The 25,633-nt window shown below is 38.3% G+C and overlaps 1 protein-coding gene across 1 annotated transcript in view; it reads left to right on the top strand.

The window, feature by feature from the left end:
* LOC132770144 (uncharacterized) overlaps positions 1-25,633 on the top strand; it is a 282,948-nt gene that overhangs the window by 43,895 nt on the left and 213,420 nt on the right. The window contains exons 28-39 of the mRNA XM_067466268.1: positions 1,128-1,148; positions 2,617-2,649; positions 5,846-6,008; positions 8,195-8,388; positions 12,386-12,427; positions 13,001-13,163; positions 14,745-14,938; positions 18,819-18,860; positions 19,699-19,858; positions 21,401-21,621; positions 22,657-22,829; positions 24,412-24,806. Coding sequence (XP_067322369.1) covers positions 1,128-1,148; positions 2,617-2,649; positions 5,846-6,008; positions 8,195-8,388; positions 12,386-12,427; positions 13,001-13,163; positions 14,745-14,938; positions 18,819-18,860; positions 19,699-19,858; positions 21,401-21,621; positions 22,657-22,829; positions 24,412-24,806 — 1,801 coding nt within the window. The remainder of the gene's footprint in view (positions 1-1,127; positions 1,149-2,616; positions 2,650-5,845; positions 6,009-8,194; positions 8,389-12,385; positions 12,428-13,000; positions 13,164-14,744; positions 14,939-18,818; positions 18,861-19,698; positions 19,859-21,400; positions 21,622-22,656; positions 22,830-24,411; positions 24,807-25,633) is intronic.

Raw genomic sequence — 25,633 nt, 5'->3', positions numbered from 1 at the left:
GGGATCCACAAACCTTTAAAGCAGAGGGCCAGGTCACAATCCCTCAAACTGTTGGAGGGCGAGATTATAATTTGGAAAAAAATGAATGAATTCCTATGCACACTTAAAAACAATACAATAATTAAAATGAAGTACAATTTTAACAAGTATAAACTTATTAGTATTTCAATGGGAAGTATGGGCCTGCTTTTGGGTGATGAAATGGGATTGTTGTTGTTATTATTATTGTGTGCTTTCAAGTCGTTTCAGACTTAGGTTGACCCTGAGTGAGGGCTGGGTAAATGACCTTGGAGGGCCATAGTTTGAGGACCCCTGGTTTAGACATTTGGAAGATGAGGGTTTATCCATCCCATATCATGTAGAAAAAGGACCACCAGTGTGTAAACTTCCCACACTGAAGTTTACAGGACAGATTTGATCCAGTGGTGTCTTTTGCACATACAGAAAGCATTTCTATTCATTCACACTAAGAATGTTGTTTTCTGCAATCCCCTCTCTTGTGTGTTATATCCAATCCCTGCTTCCTACATATTCTTGCAAAGAAGGTTAGTTGGCTGATGGAGGAATTACTCTCTCAGCTCTGTCAGTTTACTTTCTATCTATTGAATCTATAGGGAAAGGGCAGTATTTTGCAAATGCCCAAGCTGCCAGTGGAGAGAGAGGTGAATGCCTTCTCTGCCTATTCTGTCAGCCTGCTGTTTTTGTAGTTCAATATATAGCCCCCTGTTTTCTTCCTTTAAAATTAGTCATTTTCAGGAACAACAAGTAGAAATATCTGCATGTGTATGTGCTATGTATATACTTTTCGTGCTCGCTCTGTGAGTGTGTCTATCAGTGAATGTTTATGTCCATAATGTTTGTGGGCTTTGGTGCAAGACTGAAAGGGAAAACTTTTCAACACAAAGACAGTGTGAATATATTACATATCTAATAGTGACAGAGTCATAGAATCATTGAGTTGGAAGAGACCTCATGAGCCATCCAGTCCAACCCCCTGCCAAGAAGCAGGAAAATCGCATTCATAGCACCCCCCTTTTTTTTCTTAACTGATGTTTACCATTCATACTTTTTTATTTAAAGCATTAAAACATTTGAAAGAGTGCTAAAGGGTATCTTTTCTTTTTCAGGTGCACCCAATACAACAGCAGGTAATAAGTAGTTTCGCAAATGTTTCTTAGTGTTAATTTAAAAAATAAATAAAATAGGTTGTGTTTAAATCTTGAAACTCTCCCAATTTCCTATTCTCAAGTAGTCGGATTTCATAAGATTGACCTTGGTTGAGATAGGTCTGGGTTTCCTCATGAAGTTTCACAGCAGGCAATGTAGTTGCGCAAAGCAGTATTGCATACTGAAAACACAAAAAATCTCCAGCTTCGATAGGTATTAGGATAAGAAGGGGAAGCAGTGTGGAGCTGAATAAATTATTAGTCAGAACCCTATTGGTATGTTACACAAGAGTTATGTTAACTTTCAGAAGTAGTTGAATGTTTTCTTTCACTGTGGAACTTCTGTATTCAGTTTAAGTTATCAAAAGCCAAAGTAAGAATGCAAATGCACTTTTGGTTTGTGCTTGGGTGTTCGTTTATTTGCACACTGTTCCCATACAATCCAGTGATAGTATAGCACAACCAGTGTGCAACTGATCACAGAGGGACATAAATGGTGAGGACATTCTTCACTCCTTCCCACTCAGAAAGGATTTAATTCTTTTTAAAATGTAGCCTATTGGGCAGCAGGCAGGGCATCATTTAAAATCAGGCTCTCCACTCCCTATGGAAACATTTCTTAAATTCCAGGTGAGATCTAAATGATATGTATGTATATATTTAGAATCCATTGCTTCAGTCAGGACCAGACAGCGATCATGGATTAGGGGCATATAGATTCCTGGAGATCCTTGGAGAGTCATACTCCTGCCCTTGTTTTTGTTGTGTGCCTTCTATTCATTTTTGGGTTTTGGTGACCCTAAGTTGACCCTGTCACTGTTTTTTTTGGCACAATTTGTTCAGAAGGAGCTTGTCTTTCTCTGAGGCTGAGAGTGACCTGCCCAAGATAACACAGTGGGTCTCCGTGACCAAGCAAGGTTTTGAACCCTGATCTACAGAGATGTCATCCAACATTCAAACCACTCCACCACTCTAGTTCTCATATGTTTCAAAAATGCCCTAGAAAGTGTGGGACCAATCTGGCAAAGTCTTTCACTCTGAACTAGTTTATATTCTGGAGAGGTTTTTTTTTCCCAGCAAGGCAGGGCTAAGAATTCAACTTGCGGGTCACTTTCTATAGAAAAAGGCCACTTCTGTGCCCACTATGGCCTTGTTGTGGGTTACAAGCATGACAAAATTGCCTTAATACCTTGTTTGTGATCATAGGAATTTGAAGGCAAGATATATTTTTCTAATTTCTTTTTAAGAACTAATTCATTAGGCTACCAAATCCATTAGGCCACCAAAAATGTCTCGAGGGTTGCATATGCCCTTCAGTTCACACTTTCCCTAAGATTATAGTATATTTGGAAAAATCTATTTTTATATATATGCTTAGTATTAAAAATGCACATATCTTTCTTAAGTATTAATGTCTAACTTATATACATGTATTTATGTTTGTTTCCAGGACCACCTTTTCCAACTCCAACACCATCAATGGGTAATTTGGATCTGTTGCATTGCAACATTGTGTTTTTTTATTGTTACCTCAGCACCATTACCTTTTGCAGATAAAGAACAGTCAACATTCTATGATTAAAACTCAGAGTGAATGAATAAAGCTGGTGAAAAACAAGGTTATGGTATTAGACTGAGGCCCTTTCCTCATTGCTCATGTATCCCAGGATCTAATCCCAGATTATGTGGCAGTGAAGATTCATGTAATTCAGTTTAAATCAGATAATCTGGGATCAGATCCTGGGAAATAAGGCAGTTTAGAAGGGGCCCAAGTCTCTTTTCAGGTGCCTTTGTGAATTAAAGCAGATGAGGCAGGTGGTTGTAGGGGAAAGGACCGTCTTGGTAGTGGTATTTTGACCCTGGCCCACTTTCCCCATGGAAACAGTTTTTAAAATGATCTTTATGTTATGCTGCTTTGCTGGTTTTTAACATTTTGTCAAATGCTTCAATACCGCTGTTTTATATTTTAGTTTATAATATTAAAGTAATGGCCACATTTTGTTTGTTACCTTGAAAACTGAACGGTTAAGGATATAATGAATAAACAAGTTAACATAATCCAATCCAATACGGAGTGGGTTTGTCTGCTCATTGTGGGAACCAATGGATTGGATGAATGCCCCATCTACACTGCCATATAAAATCTAGATCTATATGAGTCTACATATGGATTCATATAGATTCATATAATCCAGTTCAAAGCAGATAATTTGGATGGTCTGCATTGATACTCTGTATTATATATGGCAGCGTAGATCTAGTTTTAGAGGCAATGTTTTGGAACACTTTGCAACAGGTTGATACACAAGCAAAAACATATTTGATGTTGTAGGTTCCATTTTTTATTGTGTCCAAGCATTTGAAGAGATTTAAGGAAATATGTTTCATTGGTAATGTTTATGGGGGAAAAACACCAAAGTGCAGGAATTTCATGAACTATAGTAACATTTGATGAAATTAAAAGATACAAATCTGGATCATGTAAACTGTTGCTGTTAATTACAGATATACTGTTTTTAATTGTATTTTATGACTATTATGGCATCGAATTGCAGTTAATTTGTAAGCCGCCTTGAGTTGCCTTCGGGTTGAGAAAGGCGGGATAGAAATATTGTAAATAAATAAATAATATATTATATTATATTCTTAATTAAAGATACACGTTTTTTCTACTTTATCTTCTGAATTACCTCTTACTTAATTGTTTTAATTCTTGAAATATTGATACAATTAGATCAGGACTGCATAACCTGCAGCCCTCCAGGTGTTTGGGCCTCCAAAGCCCAGAAGTCCTAGCCAGCAGCTCCCAATGACCAGGAATTCTAGGAGCTGAAGTCCAAAACACCTGGAGAACCACAGATTGTGTAGGCCTGATTTAGATGATGATAATGTAGCATAAACACATTTTTACCTAGAAATGGAAGCATAATTAATGACCTTTCTTGTAATTTATAATTTGACCTTAAAATCAACTATATTTTATCTGATGGTGCATCTACACAGTAAAATTAGCTATCAAAACTTTTAAATATTTTTGACAATCATATTGTGGAAATTGCATTTTTAATCAAGATTGAATACAAATCATTGGCATGATTGCTTCCCCTCCCTCCCCTTCTCAAAATCTACACATACATGTATACATAAAACACATATACTTCAGAACAATGCCTACAATGATTGTTCCCCATTACATTATTTTCCCCCTTCACTCCTCCTGTTGCAGTGACCTCCTGTCCTTTGGGTTGAAGTCATTCGTATACAAGTACCCAGTGGTGCAATGGATTAAACCCTTGTGCTGGCAGGACTGCTGACCAAAAGGTTGGCAGCTCAAATCCGGGCAGTGGGGTGAGCTCCCATCTGGCAGCTCTAGCTTTTCATGCAGGGACACGAGAGAAGCCTCCCACAGGATGGTAAAACATCTGGGCATCTCCTGGACGATGTCCTTGCAAATGGACAATTCTCTCACATCAGAAGTGACTTGCAGTTTCTCAAGTTGCTCCTGACACGGAAAAGAAACAAAACTTTATCCTTCCTTCTCAGTAAAACATTCACCCATTCTTCCCTCTAGCAAAAGAATCATCATCTAAAAATTACAAGCACAAATACTATCAAGGAGCCTATTCTAAAATGTTTTCCCTTCTTCCCACAAAGTTCAAAGATAGTTCTCACTCCTTAACAAAGTTCTTTTTTTCTATTTTGTCCCTATTCATCATAGCCAATTTATTCACATCCCTCATTCTGAAAACTTTCACTATCCATTTTCTTTTCTTCTTCATTTTTCTCCTTCACCTCTAGCCCCTACACAGGAAAATTAATACTGTTTGACACCACTTTATTTGTCATGGCTCAGTGCAATGGGATCCTGGGAGGTAGTTTTGCAAGGTCCTCTTCTTTTTCAAAAAGCACCGGTGCTTCCATGATTCTTTATAATTGAGCCACGGCAGTTAAACTGGCATTGAACTACATTAATTCCACAGGGTAGATGCACCCCTATTTATTTATTTATTTTCTGTATTTATACCCCACCCTTCTCAACCCCATAGGGGACTCAAGGTGGCACACATATATAGGCAACAATTAGATGCCAAAGACACACATAATAAAAACATAAGCATTAAAACAATCATTGCAACATAAAAACTCCTTTAAAACCAATGATTTAAAATCATGCAATCCAATATTGTAGTCCATGGCCATTCCAATTTGTTGTTGCACTATTTCATTTTTTCTTATTGTACTGATAGATTAATTATTGAATGCTTGGTTGAACATCCACAATTTTAGCCTTTTCCAAAAAGTCAGGGGGGAGGGGACTGATCTAATTTCACTTGGGAGGGAGTTCCATAGCTGTGGCGCCAACACTGAGAAGGCCCTTCTCTCATCCCCACCAACCGTGCCTGTGAAGGAGGTGGGACCAAGAGCAGGGCCTCCTCAGAAGATCTTAATCTCCTTGCCGGCTCATAGAGGGAGATAAGTTTGGACAGGTAAACTGGGACGGAACCATTTCTCCATCTAAAAAGATTATGAAATGGTATTATTTATCTCTCAATGTGTATTTAGACAGCTGAAACAAATGGTGTAGGAGCACTTCTATTCTCAGAGGAATAAAGGTCAGATTAAGTTTCACAACCATGTGCTGTCTATAGTAATGCTGTTTTATCTTGATTGTGCCATAGGTAACTCCACAGGTAATTATACTTGTGGCGGTCTGCTTCCATACGCATCAGGGTCATTCTCTTCTCCCTGGTATCCTGGAAATTATCCAAACAATGCCAATTGCATATGGACAATAAGATCATGGAGTGGTTCACAAATCCAGCTCACATTTAGAATTATTCAGTAAGTAGAAGAAACAATTTCCCAGTCAAATGGTTCTTTCATGTTTCATTTCATTTAAAGGCAAAATATAGGGACTTAATGGAACTTAATCAATTTTAAATTGTAAATTTACATTCTATTAGCATTGTGTTTTAATGTTTGTACTATGCATTTTGATCTGGGTGTTTTAACTATGTTGTACACCACCTTGAGCCATGGGGAAAGGCAGGATGTTGTTATTGTTGTTGTTGTTGTTGTCATTTCTGCTGTGATACAACTTACACATGTACATTTACAGTTGTGAATGGGATGTAGTACAGTGCACAACGTAAGTAACAGTGGTTTAGATTATATTACTGAATAGCCAGCTGCAACTTCACATCACATGTCACTTGTGTCTCCAAGGTGAAAGGAGCAGTTACATATTGTTATCAAAATTAGGGCGCAAATTAGATTCACGTGATAGGGTAATGTTATCCCCCTTCTAAACTGCTGTATACAATTCACTTTGAACTGATTTATATAGCAGTGTGGACTCAGATGATCCAGTTCATTTGTAGTTTGGTGAGGCATCAGCATTTTTTGGCAAAGAAGGCTCAAGTCTGTGGAAAAATTACAGACCTCAGGATTCAATCACATTGAGCAAAGGCAGTTAAACTGGCTTAATTCTACAGCATAGATGCTGGAAACTTTGGTGTTCTAACACTTTTGTTTTTAAAGACGGAATTATAAAAGTTAGCAACTGTAATGCACACCTTTCTTGGCAAATTATAAAGAGTGCACTTTTACCACTGTGCATTACATTCAGGGTTTCAAAAATTGAGGTGCACAATAGATTCAATGATGCCTTAGACTCAAGTAAATATAATAATAATAATAATAATAATAATAATAATAATAATAATTTATTGTGAAAAACACCCTTTCAAAAACCAACCACAGCCTTTTAATTAAATGGCACTTGTTTTCTTCATAAATATTTCTCTGTGCTAAATCTTCTTACAATAGTTACCTTATTACAGAACTGGCTTCTTTCAATGGGATGGAAAGGTATATTGAGCATCCCATACTGTATCTCTTCCAACTACATTTCCAACAACAGCAACAGGGTTATATGGCCATGTTCTAGAAGCAGTCTCTCCTGATGTTTCGCCTGCATCTATGGCAAGCATCCTCTGAGGAGTGATTCCAACCATGAAAGCCTTCGAAATACAAACAACAACAACAACAACAGCAATTGATTTCTTGTCCACCTCGCCGCACGTCTCATGGCAGATAGCAATGCTGTAGAATGCACATTCATCTGATCATGATATAGAAGTATAAAATACAACTTCTTCATAATGAAGCAAGAACTATTGTTGGTGTTGACAGTAGGGAGACTGAACAATTCTGTGGCAATTCTGGTATCCCACAGTAAATAAACGATTGTTTCCTATGTTTTGCCAAAGCAAATTGGCTAGCAAAGAAGGTGTATGTATAAATCCCCTACCAGTACTGCTCAGATTGGGTCTTTTAAATAAGTTCTTATCCATTGACAATGATGGGAGACAGAGAAAGTGTGCCAGCTCCAGGATAGTGTAATATTTTTGTCCTTTCTTCATGCTGCTGATGGTGTTGGTGATAAGGATTGCTGTGGTTGAGAGCCCACACCCTTCCAAAGCCTCTTCCATCTACACTGATCTTATAATCCAGTTTCTGAATGCAGATTATCTGCTGTAAATGAGATTATATGAGTCTACATTGCCATATCATCTGATTTTTAAGCAAATAATCTGCATTTAGAAACTGGATTATATGGCAGTGTAGATGGAGCCTTTGACACACCTGGGAATGCCTTGTTTCCAATCCCATTGCCATGGAACAATAGTGGAAATACATGAATAATGGTGACCGGGTTGTTGTAGATTTTTTTGGGCTATATGGCCATGTTCTAAAGGCACTTTCTCCTGACGTTTCGCCTGCATCTATGACAAGCATCCTCAGAGGTAGTGAGGTCATGAGGTAATAATGTGAGGTAATAATGGTGACCATTTCTACAATAACATTGGGAGAGGTCTCTGTCTGTCCATGAGAGCAGACCCAACTGTCATAAGCCATGGCCCCTCAGCAGCCTTCTCAGAGAGGAAGCAATGTGGGTTTACTTTACTCAGTCTGCTGAAATATGTTTAGTGCTGTACTCACAGAAGATTTTTTCCCTATTTCAGAACAGAATGTGGTTATGATTACGTTGAGGTTTATGATGGAGACCTCTATTCACGTGTCCTTGGAAAATATTGTTCAGATTCCTATGTTATATTGACTTCTACATCAAATGTCCTCACAGTTCGGTTTCACAGTGATGCTATTGTAACGCGTCCTGGTTTTTCTGCCTTTTACCATTCATTTTATGGCACAACTGGTGAGTATGTTTACACACACATTCTGTGATATTAAAAAATATATATTTTTCTGGAAAACTATCCAAACTAATAGAATCCAGATTCTTAGTTTTGTATTAAGCATAACCATACTGAATTATTTCTTTGGTGCTTTGTAGATAGAATAACTCAAATACAGTTTGATTTAACTACCATGTGTTTTACATGCTCGGTAAAGAAAAGGCAAGTAATTGGTCTTAATGGGAAAGCCAAGAGGAAGATTTCTCAACATCATCATAGTGTGACACTAAAAGACATTATCTAGCAGTCTATGCTTGCTAATAAATATTAGAATCATAGAATTATAGAGTTGAAAGACACCTCATGGGCCATCCAGTCTAACCTCCTGCCAAGAAGCAGGAAAATTGCATACAAAGCACCCCTGACGGATGGTCATCCAGCCTCTGTTTAAAAGCTTTCAAAGAAGGAGCCTCCACCACACTCCGGAGCAGAGAGTTCCACTATTGAACGGTGTCTATTAAACCCTTAGTGAATCCCTAGCAACAAAGAGAGCACATAAGACTTCTAATCCTTTTTCTGTGTGTCTGGCATAGAAAACACCTTGCCCTGTGAACAGCAGAAACATGGAGCAGATCAGAAGGTGAAGGGTGGATCAAGTCTCTACAGCTTAGGCCAGATCCAGACTGGCCTTTATCCCAGGAGAATTCACGTTTAAAAACACAGATTTTCCTGGGGGCCTGTCCACACCCACCCCACACCATTTCTGGGGTGGGCGTCCAAACATTCTCTCAGGACTAGTCCGAAGGAATGTCTGGAGGCCCTCCCCCTCCCCGTCAAGCACCCAGACACCTGAGAAAAGTAATAACAACTTACCTGGTCTCCATTACAAGCCTTGGCCGGCTCTCCCAGCATGTAGAACTGATGTGCAAGGAGGGGAGGGGAGCGATTTTCCTCCGTTATTACCCCCCCCCCCCCCGGTTCTCCTGGCATGTCATTTCTATGCACCAGGAGAGCCGGTCAAGGCTTGTAATGGAGACCTGGTAAGTTTTTATCACTTTTCTTAGGGGTCCGGGGATTTGGGGGGAGGGGGGATGGTATTCCCACAGTTCACCAGGCTTATTTAGCTTGGCAAACTGTGGGAATACTGTCTGGACTGCAGTATTCTGCAGCCCAGAAATAGTGGATTTATCCCATGCCTTCCAAGAAGGCATGGAATAAACCCACTATATAATTAAATTGCTACATACCAGGGTTTTCCTGGTTTGTAGTGAATTAATTTGGGACTGTCCAGAACGTTGTCTGGACAGCCCCTCCTTTATTGCAGTAGATACCGCAATAAAGGTCCTGTCTGGACAGGCCCTTAGTTTCATCTCCATCCTGAGTGGAGAGGAAGGGACCATACCTGAAAAAAACAAAAAAGGTCATGGCAGAGCTAGAGAGTGAGTTGTGTCTCCTATGCCAGTAAAAAAGTGTTGGTTTATCAATAATTAAAGGATGTAAAAAGCTGTGCAACTTGCCTCTGAATACATGTAAAACCGGAATCTGTTAGCAAAGTTTTTTCTGTGTGTGGTGAGTGTCTATACAGTTAACTGAAAACTCTGATTACACTGCACTCACCCAGTTGACCAAATGCCAGGATATATCTGACTCAGGAGAACACGTTGCTATGGGTTTCAGAGTCTTAAAGGTATTCGTTATGTCTTAGACTCAAGCTCTAATTTATCTGCAGTCTTGTTGTTGTTAGCTACCTTCAAGTCGACCTCTTCTTATGAATGATAGACTGTCAAGCCCTCCTCAGGTCTTGCATACTCAAACTTGATCTTGCCAGGCAATATATGGGGAGAGTAATAGCACCTTATAGGCTTGTTTGCATATCACTGTATGTGAAATGCTAATTATAAGTAAGTCTTAGTTTGTATATTTGTGTTTCAATTTGCCTTTCAACCTATGGCAAACCCATGAATTTCATAGAGTTTTCTTAGAAAATGACTACTCTTGCCATGTCTTTCATCTGAAATTGATGGCCATCTCACAGCCAACCAGGACTGACCCTACTTAGCCTCCAAGATTTGGTAGCTTTAGGGCAGTGGTCCTCAACCTGTGGGTCCCCAGATGTTTTGTCCTCCAACTCCCAGAAATCCTAACAGCTAGTAAACATGCTGGGATTTCTGGGAATTGGAGGCCAAAACACCTGGAGACCCACAGGTTGAGAACCACTGCTTTAGGGGCTTTAGGCTAAGTCTTTTTTTTTTTTTTTTGGAGTACAGCAATAGCAATGTTTACTTTCACTTTCTTCTTTCCCATTATTACTAATGGCAGACACTGCTTTAAGGATCTCTTCACATGGGGTATCCCCCCCCCCCCATTTTGCCACTTTGAATTGCAGCAAAGATGGGGCTTGTCATGTGCCATCACATGACTCATGGTAGGCCCTGCCCACATTCCTCCCAAAGTGGATGAGAAGTGTCGAAACGGAGGAAATTGTAGTTTGAATAGTTCTGGTGAAGCTACCTGCACTTTCCTCCCTTTTTTGCCATGTGATGGAAGAAAGGGCCACTCTTTCTGCCATCTGATAAAAGGGAAGGAAAAGGTGCCAAAGTACCCTTTCCCATCCCCTCCATGTGATGAGGGGAGGAGGGAGGACTTACAGAAGAGGCTGTAAGCCTTCTACCCAGTCCATAAACTATACCATTCTTCTGCTTGAAAACTGCAGTCTTCTGTCATGGCATCAAGCACAGAAGCTTGGAAGGAGGCTCAGTCTAGTACTATTTATTTTAGTGGATTCCAAATCAATATGGAAGATATAAAGATTATTTTTTCATGTCAGGAGTGACTTGAGAAACTGCAGGTTGCTTCTGGTATGCAAGAATTGGCCATCAATAAGGATGTTGCCCAGGGGACGCTCAGATGTTTTGATGTTTTACCATCCTTGTGGGAGGATTTTCTCGTGTCCCTGCATGGGGACCTGGAGCTGACAGAGGGAGGTCATGCATGCTCTCCCCAGATTCGAACCTGTGACCTGTCAGTCTTCAGTCCTGCCAGCAGAAGAGTTTAACCCATTGTGCCACCGGGGCTCCTGATATAAAGATATATCACTAATTTTGTGCAATGAACATTCATTTCGTCAGTACATCCCATTGAAAAGACTGAGGAAGGAGCCTCAATGCTACCAATATAACAACTTTCTTCTAAGAGCGAATTAAATTAAATTTATTGTATGATGAAGAACCTTATACTATTTTCCTGCTAAACAAATTATACGTCAAATAGTGGACAGTGATGTTTGGGGGAAGGACTCCTTATTCTGGAATATTTTCTTTCCTTCGCAACTTTTTCTCTTGAACTCTACAATCTGTGAGTTTTTCAGTAATTATTCAGTTCATTTTTTCCCTAATGGTCTCAGAAACTTCTGGAATGGGGATTCCAAGGCAGTTATCTTCTGGAAGGAAAATGATGTGATCAGTGAAGGGTGTCAGGCATGTAGCCAGGAGGGGAGGGGGCTTGGGGGGCTTCAGCCCCCCCCCGAAATTCTCATTGTGGTTCGCGAAAAGGCCTTACTAGTGCATTATTTAAATTGTTATGTTTATTCATATCATGATCTGATTACCCTACTCAAAATATCCCATATGCATGGGGGTATTGGGGTAATAATACAAAAGGTTTGCTAGGGTAGACCCTCTTTCACTCGGACTCAGCCCCCCCCGAAACAAACTCACCCCTCCCCCCCCCCGAATCGAAATCCTGGTTACGGGCCTGGAGGATGTTATAAGATTTTTGTGTGTTTTATAGAGTCTATTAGTTTGAAGTTGTGATTTTATATTATGCACTTCATTGTCAAATTTATTTTAGATAATAGTATAAAAATGCTGTGAATTCAAAACTACTTGACATCTGCAGTAACCTCTTATATAATCATTAAGTAATTGATGTATCATTGTCATATATGATAATTAGATTAAAGCAATCTCTCTCTTTTCCTTTCTCCCTCTTTTCTCTTTCCTTTATTATGATTTTCAGCATGGCCAACTCCAACTCCTCCATGGTGGCCAGAACCAACAAGTAAGCATTGTTTCTTTTGGCAATCTTGAATAGCTTAGCTTTTATTTTAGCAATTATATATTCAATGTTTAACATAATACTTTTAAAAAGATAAATGGAGAAAAGTTTCATTACCACGTTGGACCATATCACATTAGAAAATGTTCCACTTCCGGGACTGTTTGAGAATGATTTCAAAAAGGTCACATCACATGATGTTTGCCCCATCTCACCAGTATTCTGTTGGAATCCATTTGCAAACCATCACAGAAATGGATTATTTGCAGACAGAAATGTAAATATGTTTCATTGGTAATGTTTATGGAGAAAAACACCAGAGTGCTGGAATGTTATAGGGACAACATTTGATGAAATGAAAGGAAACAAATCTGGATCATGTAAAATGTTGCTGTTCATTTTAGTTTTGTTGTTTTAAATTGTATCTTAAGACTATTATGGCATCAAATTGCTGTCAATTTGTAAGCCGCCTTGAGTCGCCTTCGGGTTGAGAAAGACGGGATAGAAATAATGTGTTAAGTTTCACAACCATGTGCTGTCCATAGTAATGCTGTTTTATCTGTGATTGTGCCATAGGTAACACCACAGGTAATTATACTTGTGGCGGTCTGCTTCCATATGCATCAGGATCATTCTCTTCTCCCTGGTATCCTGGAAATTATCCAAACAACGCATATTGCATATGGACGATAAGATCATGGAGTGGTTCAAAAATCCAGCTCACATTTAGAACTATTCAGTAAGTAGAAGAAACAATTTCCCAGTCAGATGGTTCTTTCATGTTTCATTTCATTTAAAGGCAAAATATAAGGACTTGATGGAACTTATCAATTTGACTTTTTTTGGTGAATTATGAAGAGTACACTTTGACTGCTGTGCATTACATTCAGCAACACATACTTTAATTTTTTGGTTCCAGGGTTTCAAAAATTGAGGTGCACAATAGATTTGATGATGCCTTTAGACTCGAGTAAATATAATCATAATATTTTATTGTGGACAACGCCCTTTCAAAAACCAACTACAGCCTTTTTAATTAAATGACACTTGCTTTCTTCATAAATATTTCTCTGTGCTAAATCTTCTTACCATAGTTCTCTTATTACAGAATAGGCTTCTTTTAATGGAATGGGAAAGTTTATTGAAGCCCCATACTGTATTTCTTTCAACAACAACAATAATAATCCATACTTCAGGAAATAAAGCCTGACTGCTCATCGGAGGGAAGATGAAGTACTTTGGCCACATAATGAGAAGATAGGAAAGCTTAGAAAAGACAATGATGCTTGGGAAAATGGAAGGAAAAAGGAAGAGGGGCCGACCAAGGGCAATATGAATGGATGTTTTCCTTGAAGTTACTGGCTTGAGTCTGAAGGAACTGGGGGTAGTGATGGTCGACAGGGAGCTGTGGCATGGGCTGGTCCATGAGGTCACAAAGAATCAGAAGCAACTGAACGAATAAACAACAAATAATTGTTTATTTATTTCTTGTCCATCTTTTCTCATGGCTCGAGGCAGATTACAACATTGTAAAACACACATTCACCCAATCATGATATAGGAGTATAAAAATACAGTTTCTTAATAATTAAGCAATAACTATTGTTGGTGTTGACAGTAGAGAGGCTGAACAATTCTGTGGCAATTTTGGTATCCCATGGTAAAGAAACAATTGTTTCCTATGTTTTCCCAAATCAAATTGGCTAGCAAAGAAGGTGCATGAAAAATCCCCTACCAGCACTGCTCAAATTGGATCTTTTAAAAAAGTTCTTATCAATTGACAATGATGGGAGAGAGAAAAAGTGTGCCAGCTCCAAGATTAGTGTTAAAGTTTTGCCCTTTCTTCATGCTGGTGGTGGTGGTGGTGATGAGGATTGCTGTGGTTGAGAGCCCACCCCCACCCCCAAAGCCTCTTCCAGCCACACTGACCATATAATCCAGTTTAGGAATGCAGATTATCTTCTTTAAATAGGATTATATAAATCTACACTGCCATATAATCCAGTTTAAAGCAAATAATCTGCATTTAGAAACTGGATTATATGGCAGTGTAGATAGAGCCTTTGACACCCCTGGGAACGCCTAATTTCTAATCCCATTGCCATGGAATAATAGTGGAAATACATGAATAATGGTGATCCTTTCTAGAGTAACATTGGGTGAGGTCTCTTCATCTGTCCATGAGAGCAAACCCAACTGTCATAAGCCATGGCCCCTTAGCAGTCTTCTCAGGGAGGAAGCAATGTGGCCTTACTTTACTCAGTCTACTGGATTATGTTTAGTGCTGTATTCACACAACACTTTTTTCTCCTCATTTCAGAACAGAATGCAGATATGATTACGTTGAGGTTTATGATGGAGACCTCTATTCACGTGTCCTTGGAAAATATTGTTCAGGTTCCTATGTTACATTGATTTCCACATCAAATATCCTCACAATTCTGTTTCAGAGTGATGTTTCGGTAACATATCCTGGTTTTTCTGCCTTTTACCATTCATTTTATGGCACAACTGGTAAGTATACACACACATTCTTTCATTTTTAAGAAAAATATATTTTTCTGGAAAACCATCTGAACTAATACAATCTAAATTCTTAGTTTTGTATTATGTATAACAATAATGTTAATTATTTCCCCAGTGCTTTGTAAATAGAATAACTCAAATCCAGTTTGATTTACCTGATTTACAGGCTTAGTAAAGAAAAGGCAAGTAATTGGCAATCAGAGAAGCAATCATTTTGATGGTCTCAATGGAAAAGCTAAGAGGAAGATTTCTCAACATCATCATAGTATGACACTAAAAGATACCTAACATTCTATGCTTGCTAACAAATATCAAACCCTTAGGCTAATTCATAGCAACTAAGAGGTTGTTCAGTCCTCTTTATAAAAATGTAATTACTGAACCAGGCTACCAACAAAATGATCAATTTTAGTTATAAACGTGCCTCCTTAGTGACACAGATGGCTAACTTTAAAATATTTTGAATTTTTCATATGGCAACGATGCCCACTGACAGCCCATGCTGCAGAAGACAGCAGTCTCCAGACATCTTAGCTTTTGTGCCTGATACTTCAATCTGAGTTTTAAAAAGCTAGTGTAGGAGAAGCCAGATATGATTTAAGTAAAACGAGCTGTTGCACCCTACACTGTAAGTCTTAGGCTATGACATAGTTGGGAAACTTCTTCCACCACTTTTTCTTTCCTCTTATATGTGTGTGCTGACTATTTAATGTCTTAACTGTTTGGTTGCATTTGTTGATATGTCATTCAATGGAAGTGAATAAACTAAGTCTCTGCAACTTAGTTTAATCCCCATCCTGAGTGGAGAGGAAGGGACCATACCTGAAAAAAAAGTAGATGGCAGAGCTAGAGCTTGATCCATGTCTCCTATGACAGTAAAAAAGAGTTGGCTTATCAATAACTTAAGGACATAGCAACAAAGTTGTGCAAGTTGCCCCTGAATACATGTAAAACCAGAATCTGTTAGCAATATTTTTGTTGTTGTTAGCTACCTTCAAGTTGACCTCTTCTTATGAATGAGCGACTGTCAAGCCATGTTCAGGTCTTATATACTCAGGACTGCACTTGATCTTGCCAAGCAATAGATGGGGACAATAATAGCACCGTATAGGCTTGTTTGCATATCACTGTCTGTGAAATGCACGGAACACTTTAAAGTGCTAATTATGAGTAAGTTTTAGTTTGTGTCTTTGTGTTTCAATTTGCCTTTTGACCTATAGCAAACCCATGAATTTCATAGAATATTCTTAGAAAAGGACTACATCCATGTGATGAGGGGAGGAGGGAGAGCTCACAGAAGCGGCTGTAAGTTTCCTACCCAGTCCATAATCTATATCATTCTTCTGCTTGAAAATTGCAGTCTTCTGTGCAAGGTCAATAAAAGGTATTGTATCAAGCATAGAAGCTTGGAGGCTCAGTCTAGTAGTATTTATTTTAGTGGATTCCAAATCAATATGAAAGATATAAAGTTGGTTTTTTTTCGTCAGGAGTCAGGAGTGACTTGAGAAACTGCAGGTCATTTCTGGTGTGAGAGAATTAGCTGTCTGTATGGTCATTGCCGAGGGGACGCTTGGATGTTTTGATGTTTAACCATCTTTGTGGGAGGCTTCTCTCATGTCCCCACATGGGGAGCTGGAGCTGACAGAGGGAGCTCATCTGCTTTCCCCCCAGATTAGAACCTGTGACCTGTCAGTCTTCAGTCCCACAGGCAGAAGAGTTGAACCCATTGTGCCACCGGGGGCTCTGATATAAAGATATAGCAATAATTTTATGCAATGTGCATTCATTTTGTCAGCACATCTCATTGAAAAGACTGAGGAAGGAAAAAGGAAAAAAAAATTAACAACCACTTTGTCAGAGCTGTGCTAATGAAAGTATGGAACAGTTATAAGATCAAATTGTATCCTAAGACTCCAACGTGGATTTCCCCCCTGGAAGCGGGACAGAGAAGATTATTAGGATGGTCAAGCTGGCCCACCTATAAGGACATCCTTATCAAAAAAGACGGCTCCACACTACTGAAAACAAGAGAAGAAATAACCCAAAGATTCAGCATAGTCTCTTGGTTCCAGTTTATACAATTAAAAGAATATTATAAAAAAAATAAAGAAATAGGCTTCATGGAAAAAGACGACTTCCAGGATAGGATATTAATGAAAGAAAAGAAGACCATAACCAAGATATACAACAAATTGCTGGACTGGGCCACGGAGACAGAACTGGTCAGAGAATGTATGATCAAATGGGCATCAAACATCGGAAGAGCAATAAGACTGAATGAATGGGAGAAATTGTGGACGAAAAAGCTCAGATACATCTACTCGACAGATATGAAAGAGAACTGGATAAAGATATTCTATAGGTGGTACATGACCCCCCAAAAATTGAGCGTAATGTATAAAAACACACAGAAAAAATGCTGGAAATGTGAGACACAGGTCGGAACATTCTATCATGCCTGGTGGTCATGCCCCAAAATGAAAGCCTTTTGGAAAATGGTACAAGAAGCATGCGAAAAAATATTGAGAATAAAAATCCAACTGAAGCCGGAATATTTTTTGTTGGGTCTAACAGACGAGGAAGTGGAAAAAGACTGAAACACAGACATCCTATTCACATATCTCTCCACTGCCGCCAGAATGGTTGCAGCGAAAAAATGGAAACAAAAGGAAATAGCAACAAAAGAAGAATGGTTGACGAAAATTCAAGAAATAAAAGAAGCAGATAAATGAACTTTTGCCTTAAAAGAATCGTACGGAAGACCAATGTCAAAGACAAACTGGAGAACAGTAGATCAATATATCATGGAAGAAAATAGACGAAAACATTAAACACAAACATTAACCAAGAATGAAAAAAAAATACACACATGAAATTACAAACGAATAGAAAAGAGAGACCAGGCTAATAGACTGCAATTTGGAATGAGAAATAATTTAAAAGAAAGATAACATCAGACTAAGATACAAGTGAAAAGGGAAGACGTTCAAAAAGCAAAAGAACACGATGACGAGGCATACCTGAAGAAGAAGTTTGGAAGTCAAAGCTTTTTTATCCTTCTATTACCCTCTTTCTCCCTTCCCCAGCATTCATGATCTCCCCCCTCTCTCCCCCCTTCCCTTTTTTCCCACCCCCTTTTTCTTCCCTCACTTATTTCTTCTTTTCTTCTCTCTCTCTCTCTCTCTCTTCCTTTCCCACTCCCCCCTTCTGATGTACTATACACTGATATACTTGTTTTTATGTACAATTAAAGAGAAATGTATTTAATAAAAAATTATATTAAAAAAAAGAAAAGACTGAGGAAGAAGCCTCAATGCTACCAATATAACAACTTTCTTCCAAGAGTGAATTAAATTTAATTTATTGTATGATGAAGAACCTCATACTATTTTCCTGATAAACAAATTATACGTCAAAGAGTGGACAGTGATTTTGGGGGGAAGGACTTCTTATTCTGGAATATTTTCTTTTCTTCACAACTTTTTTTCTTGAACACACAGATTGTAAAATAGTTACTCAATTCATTTTTCCCTAATGGTCTCAGAAACTTCTGGAATGGGAATTCCAAGGCAGTTATCTTCTGGAAGGAAAGTAATGTCATCAGGGGAGGGGGGTTATGAGATTTTTGTGTGTTTTATAGAGTCTATTAGTTTGACGTTATGATTTTATATTATGCACTTCAATGTCGAATTTATTTTAGATAATAGTATATAAATACTGTGAATTCAAAACTACTTGACATCTGCAGTAACCTCTGATATAATCATTAAGTAATTGATGTATCATTGTCATATATGATAATTAGTTTAAATCAATATCTCTCTTTTTCTTTCTCCCTCCTTTCTCTTTCTTCTATTATGATTTTCAGCATGGCCAACTCCAACTCCTCCATGGTGGCCAAGACCGACAAGTAAGCACTGTTTCTTTTGACAATTCTGAATAGCTTAGCTTTTATTTTAGCAATTATATATTCAATGTTTAACTTAACATTTAAAAAAGATAAATGGAGAAAAGTTCTATTACCACATTGGACCATATCACATTAGGAAATATTCCATTTCCGGTACTGTTTGAGAATGATTTCAAAAAGGTCACATCACATGATGTTTGCCCCATCTCACCAGTATTCTGTTGGAATCCATCTGCAAACCATCACAGAAATTGAGTATTTGCAGACAGAAATATAAATATTTACCAGTTGAGAAATTGACATAATAAGTGATGAAGATGAAATATGTGAGGGGGGCATGAGGATGTGTCTGTGAGTCCTGGCCCTAATGTATCTGGACATACTGGCACCTCCATTTTTGCATTGAGATAGAAATCCAGAAAGTGGGTCTTTTAAGTGCATTTATTTATGGTTCTGGTTGTGGTTAGAATCTTCATTTAGGAATCCTGATCACAGAGAGAAGTGTTGGAATCTGAATACACTTGCAGGTTCCCTGTGGGCATTTTGGGCTACTGTGGGAAAGCTGGCAGAAGTGGCATGCGAAAAGCCATTGGAAATTATTCACATACTTTGTAGTTCTGGAATACTTTGAGTATTCCATACACCCGAATTAAGTTAATGAATGAATCATTGACAAGGAAGCCCAATAGTGGGCTATTAGAAACAAATATATAACGAGACAATATATTGAAGATACATAAAAAAATAAAGACTGCAAGATATAGTTGATACAATTTAAACACTTACATCCCAGTTCTCTCTGATAATATGTATTATATGTTTTGTGTTAATTTCTTAGCTTTGCCAACAAACTTTTCATGTGGTGGTTTCCTTCAACATCAATCTGGGACTATTCAAAGTCCGTTTTATCCTTCCAGCTACCCAAATAATGCTAACTGTATATGGCAGATACAAGTCGGAAGCAATTCCCGTATAACACTTACATTCCAAAATTTGCAGTAAGTACAATTCTAATATAATGCAGTGAACAAACTACAATATCAAAGTCAATCTTAAACAATGCCCATAAAAAGAGATGTGTATATATATATGTCCATCTAACACATGTTTTGTAAAAGGCATTGGAGCGTTTCTGGGAGACAACAGATTTAAGGGTTGTTTCCAGGTACTGTGATTGAATCCCAGAGCAGTTCCAGACAGGTCTTTATGCCAGACCCATCCGCATTTAAAAAATGCAGATGTTCCTGGGAGCCTGTCTACACACACTCCAGAAAGTGTGTGAAGTGGGTGTCCAGATGCTCTCGCGGGACTGGCCTGCGAGAACATGTAGAGGCCCTACCACTCTTCCCCAAAGCCCCCAAACCCCTTTGAAAAGTAAGGAAAAGTTACCTGACCTCCAGTAGACTATAGATGGAGCTCTCCCAGTGCATAGAAAAGACACACCAGGAGAGGGGGGGGAGCGATTTTCCTTCTCTCCCCCCCCCCCCCCCCCCCCCGCTCTCCTGGCACATCATATCAATGCTCCAGGAGAACTCTGGCTACAGTCTACTAGAGGTCAGGTAAGTATTCCTTACTTTTCAAAGGGGTTTGGGGGCTTTGGGAAAGGATGGTAGGGCCTCTAGATGTTCTTGCAGGCCAATCCCATGAGAGCATCTTGACACCCAACTCAGAAAGCATGCACTTTCTGGGGAGTGTGTAGACAGGCCCACAGGAACATCCACGAATAGTTCTGGGATAAAGGTCTGTTTTTCTTACTTTTCAAAGGGTTTGGGGGGCTTTTGGGGAGGGGGTTGGGTAGTCCCACAGATTTCTGGACTAATTTAGTTCTGAAAACTGCGGGAATGGTGTCTGGAATGCAGTCCAGACACTGGAAGTAGCGAGTTTATCCTGCACCTTCCAAGAAGGCACAAAATAAATCCACTATCTAATTAATTTGCTACAAACCAGGGGTTTCCAGGTATGTGGTGAATTAATTTGGGATTGCCCAGGATGCCATCATGACAGCCCGTTCTTTATTGCAGTAGTTACCGCAATAAAGGAGACTGTGGGATGCACCCACAGTCTCCTAGGCAGGATCTACACTACCATATAATACCATTTCAGAACGCAGATTAATTGCGTTCTGCCATATCATCAAATGCAGTTAATCTACATTCCGAAACTGCATCATATGTCAGTGTAGATGGGGCCCCAGATGTTAGTTTAAACATTTTGAGTTTTATTATTTGACTATGAAAAAGGATGGATATGTGGATTCTCTATGTGATCTAGAATCTCTTCTTCTAAAACACTGGTTTTGGCTTTTATGATTCCTTGTCTTAAATCTTCAACTTTTGCACCACAAACATATTTTGTGTTTGAGAAAAAGAGGAAATCAAAATTGTGCTTTCTAGCATAACTGGCCATAGTGTTGCTTGAGACACTCTCGGTGTTGCAGACTGAGAAAAAAATGTTTTTGACAGAACTTCAGTGTAGTTATAGATTCATTGTGATTAGTTAACATATAGCTTATAAGTATTTTGTCCATGCTTGTTTTCCAGACTAGAGGTATGTGACAGATATAGATGCCCATGCGATTATGTAGAAGTCTATGATGGACCACCCCATAGTTCTCCACTGCTTGGGAGGATATGTTATAACTCCTATCAAACATTTACATCAACCTCTAACATGATGAGTGTCAGATTCCGCAGTGATAGTAGTGTCACTGCATCAGGATTTTATGCCAACTATTACACCATCCCAGCAGATCAAAATACAAGTAAGTGAAACTTTATTGTACAATTTTCTTTTATAGGATCATTGTTACAGTTTATTTGTGGGTTGTTTTTTTTTTGTGGCATTCAGCTCTGTCACAAATCTCGATGGAGGGTGTACAGCTGCCATGCTATAGAGTAGAAATTCCCAAAGAAATGAAACCAGATAAGAGCTTAAAGTAACTAATTCTAAACAGCAAGTTTTTTTAGGATTAATAAATATGAGCATTGAACTGGATTTTATGAGTCTACACTGACCATATAATGCAGTTCAATCTACATTTCATGGCAGTGTAGATGGGACCTCTGGTTCTTTCCTGAGTAGTACATGGATAGTTTCTTTCTATACTTGATTGTATTCTAAAGCAGATTTATTTATTTAGAAGTACAGCAGAGGCTCGCTTATCCAACCTTCACTCATCCAACGTTCTGTATTTTCCAATGTAGTCTGCCTCCCACCTGGATCCACAGCTGTTTCAATACACTGTGATGTTTTGGTACTAAATTCATAGATACAGTAATTACTACATTATGTGCTGTGTATTGAACTGCTTTTTCTGTCAATTTGTTGTAAAACATAATGTTTTGGTGCTTAATTTGGAAAATCATAATGTAATTTTACGTTTAATAGCCTTTTCCTTAATCCCTCCTTATTTTTCAACATTTTCACTTATCCAATGTTCTGCCAGCCCATTTATGTAGGATAAGCAAGATTCTACTGTACATACTAATGCCAACCATTCATTTTAAGTAAGCATCCTAAAACCTGCTCTGCCGAAGATAAAATAGCCACACATCTTTGCTAAGCAAGGGTGAGATGCTCTTATAGATCACTGTATTATATAGTGCCAAGCTGATGTGGAGGAAATATGTCAAGATTTCAAGTATTGCAACAATAGTTATTCTTCTGCAGGTCTTTTCCAAACATATCAACCTTGTCTACATAGTAAACATTGAAGGGGTTGCTTATAAAACAAAGAAAAAAAGTATATCTTCTCTGTTTCAATACACTAACAAGGGTTCTTTTTACCACTTGTCAGATCTTCTCTGCTTATCAGAATATATGCAAGCAATCATTAGTAGGAGATATCTGAGTACTGCAGGGTACTCTCCATGGGATGTCAGTTTGATTGACTCTTCCTGCAGACCAAGGATCACACCATCTTATGTGATATTCAACATACCATACAATGGCTGCCTCACCAGAAGAAATGTATGAACATTCATAATTTGTTTTATCTTCATGGCTTCCACTATCCTCTCTCTCTCTCTGTTATATGATACATGATTTTTGATGTTAGTTAGTAAGACACCTATCTTTGTTTTTATTGTTTTATGGTTAACGAACATGGTTGATCATTAATAAGAATAGATATGTTGGTTACTGCACACATTGACAATTTTTTGGAAAACAGCTACTTCATTAAATATACTTATATAATAATTAATACAAGAACAAGGGTAAGATGGATGGATGGCATCCTTGAAGTGACTGGACTGACCTTGAAGGAGCTGGGGGTGGTGATGGCCGACAGGGAGCTCTGGCGTGGGCTGGTCCATGAGGTCACGAAGAGTTGGAGACGACTGAACGAATGAACAACAACAACAAGAAGAACACATGATTTGATGCATGATTAAATCTATGTATCTTTACCATAGTTACAATAGCTGTTTAGTCTCAGTTATGGCATTGTTGCTACAATCATCGTTTCTCCTCCCGTCTACTTTACTGGACATTAGTTACATGGGGAAGAGGAAACTCCTTCAAGCAAGTAATAAAAAATAGTCAATAGCTTGTTGGTCAGGCTGGGGGTGATTCTAGCGAGGAGAGATTTCTTAGACCCCTTCTACACTGCCATATAATCCAGATTATCAAATCTTACTTCCAGCAACAACAACAACAACAATCCACATTATCTGCTTGGAATTGGAATATATGAGCCTAAAGTGCTGTATAATCCAGTTTAAAGCAGATAATCTGGATTTTATATGGCAGTGTAGAAGGGGCCACTGTTAAGTTTACTCAAATAAGTAGCTGGCATAGAATGCTGTAATTATCTATATGCAATATATTGCCTAGACATTGATAGCATAGACAGAGTTATCAAATGACAGGACTTGGCAATCACATCTCAAGCTCGTATTATAGGATAGTTCTATTTTTATTCTAACATTAGGAATGACTATGTTAGGGATGTATTTCTTTAGTACATTTCTTATCAAAGGAAGTAATAGATAACTTTAATTTATTTCTTCGTGGGAACCACACAGTTTTCAAAGTCCATCCATAATTTGGGACTTCTACATAAAATGCACACATGATCATATTGCATAGAAATCAACACTTTCCATGCAGAAAACGGAATTTTCTACGTTGGACATAATATTTCTGTATAAAGATATTGTTTTCTGTGCAAAACAATTCACTGTGAATTTTACAAAGGTTAAGTCCAGAAATGCAGATGATTTTTATCATTTCACGTCTTCTTGTCAGGATTTTTGAACACACGAAGAAGCATGTTTTTCAACCATTTTGGGAATATTTCACACTTCTGTCTAAACCAGTGGATCTCAACCTGTGGGTCCTCAGGTGTTCTGGCCTACAACTCCCAGAAATTCCAGCCAGTTTACCAGTTGAAAGCCAAAACATCTGGGGATCCACAGGTTGAGAACCACTGGTCTAAACACATTTGGGACTTAGACCACACACTATTTAATGATATATGAAGTGATAATAATGGCCAAGATAAAGCATACTTATCTTAGAAATGTTGTTTTGTTTATGTTTTGAACAGGCTGATGCTGATACAATCATTTATTCAAACTTGATCACAGTGTCTGCTCCAGGCAGTGGGGCCATAATTAAAAGGAAAAAAGACCTTCACTTGCAGGTCAACTGCAAGATGCTGCAACACACTTGGATAGAAACCATGTACATTGCTCGTGACGATGATTTGGTCAATGAAACTCAGTACGGGCAATATAGTGTCAACCTTACATTTTTTGACTCACCGAACTTCTGGTATCCAGTGTATGACACACCCTATAGAGTATCACTGGAACAGAATTTATACTTGCAAATTGTTCTTCATAACTCTGACCCAGATCTGCAGTTATTTTTGGACACATGTAAAGCATCACCCCACTATGATGATTTTACAACTCTGACCTATCCTATCATCGAGAATGGGTAATGATTTTGTTTTCTACCATCATTTGTTGGGTTAGCTGGTTTTCTATACATAATATACAAGCTATAGTGATTGTAATGTTTTTAAATGTTTAATATGTATTAATTTTAATTAGTAATTTAAATGTTTATTTCAATAGTATGTTGTTTTAAGGCATTGCCTATATGTAAGCCACCTTGAGTCCCCTTCAGGGTTGAGAAAGACGGAGTATAAATAGGGTAAATACATTAATAATAATAATAATAATAATAATGTAGGATTTTTTATTTCTGTATATGACAGAATACTAAAGAGATACAATATTAAACAACCACTATGGCCTTTTAACCACTCTGTTCAGAGAAAACAAATTCATAACATTATCAAGCAATAATTAGAATGATTCTAAAGTTTAAACCTGAAATATGAACCTAAAAGACAAGAAAACAAATTACACAATGATTAAATATTAGGCCTGGGTAACAACGCAAAAATTTGTTTCTAAAATCGATTTGTATTTGGGTTTTTTTGTTTTGTTTCGATATTTAAAATAATTACAAAATTTTCCCTTAAAAAAGTTCGGTATTTACGAAATTTCGTTAATATTTACAAAACATTTTGTAAAGATGGCGCCCTTTTTTTTCAATATTTTTTCAATATTTTTTAATTTAATTATTAATTTAGTAGAATAGGGAGGAGAAATTATTATTAAGGAGGGAAGGCAGGCACTCACTCACTCTGGCGGGCCCTCAAGCGCTGCCGCCGGCTCCTCCGAAGCAATGCGAAATTGGGAGAAGGGCTCCCCAAAGGCCATCTAGCCCAGCCCTCCGCTAAGGAATTGGGAGAA

This window comes from Anolis sagrei, chromosome 3, assembly GCF_037176765.1.
Source record: "Anolis sagrei isolate rAnoSag1 chromosome 3, rAnoSag1.mat, whole genome shotgun sequence".
In the NCBI taxonomy this organism is placed as follows: Eukaryota; Metazoa; Chordata; class Lepidosauria; order Squamata; family Dactyloidae; genus Anolis; species Anolis sagrei.
Note: the sequence above shows the minus strand (reverse complement) of the source record. Positions and strands in the feature narration are given on the sequence as shown.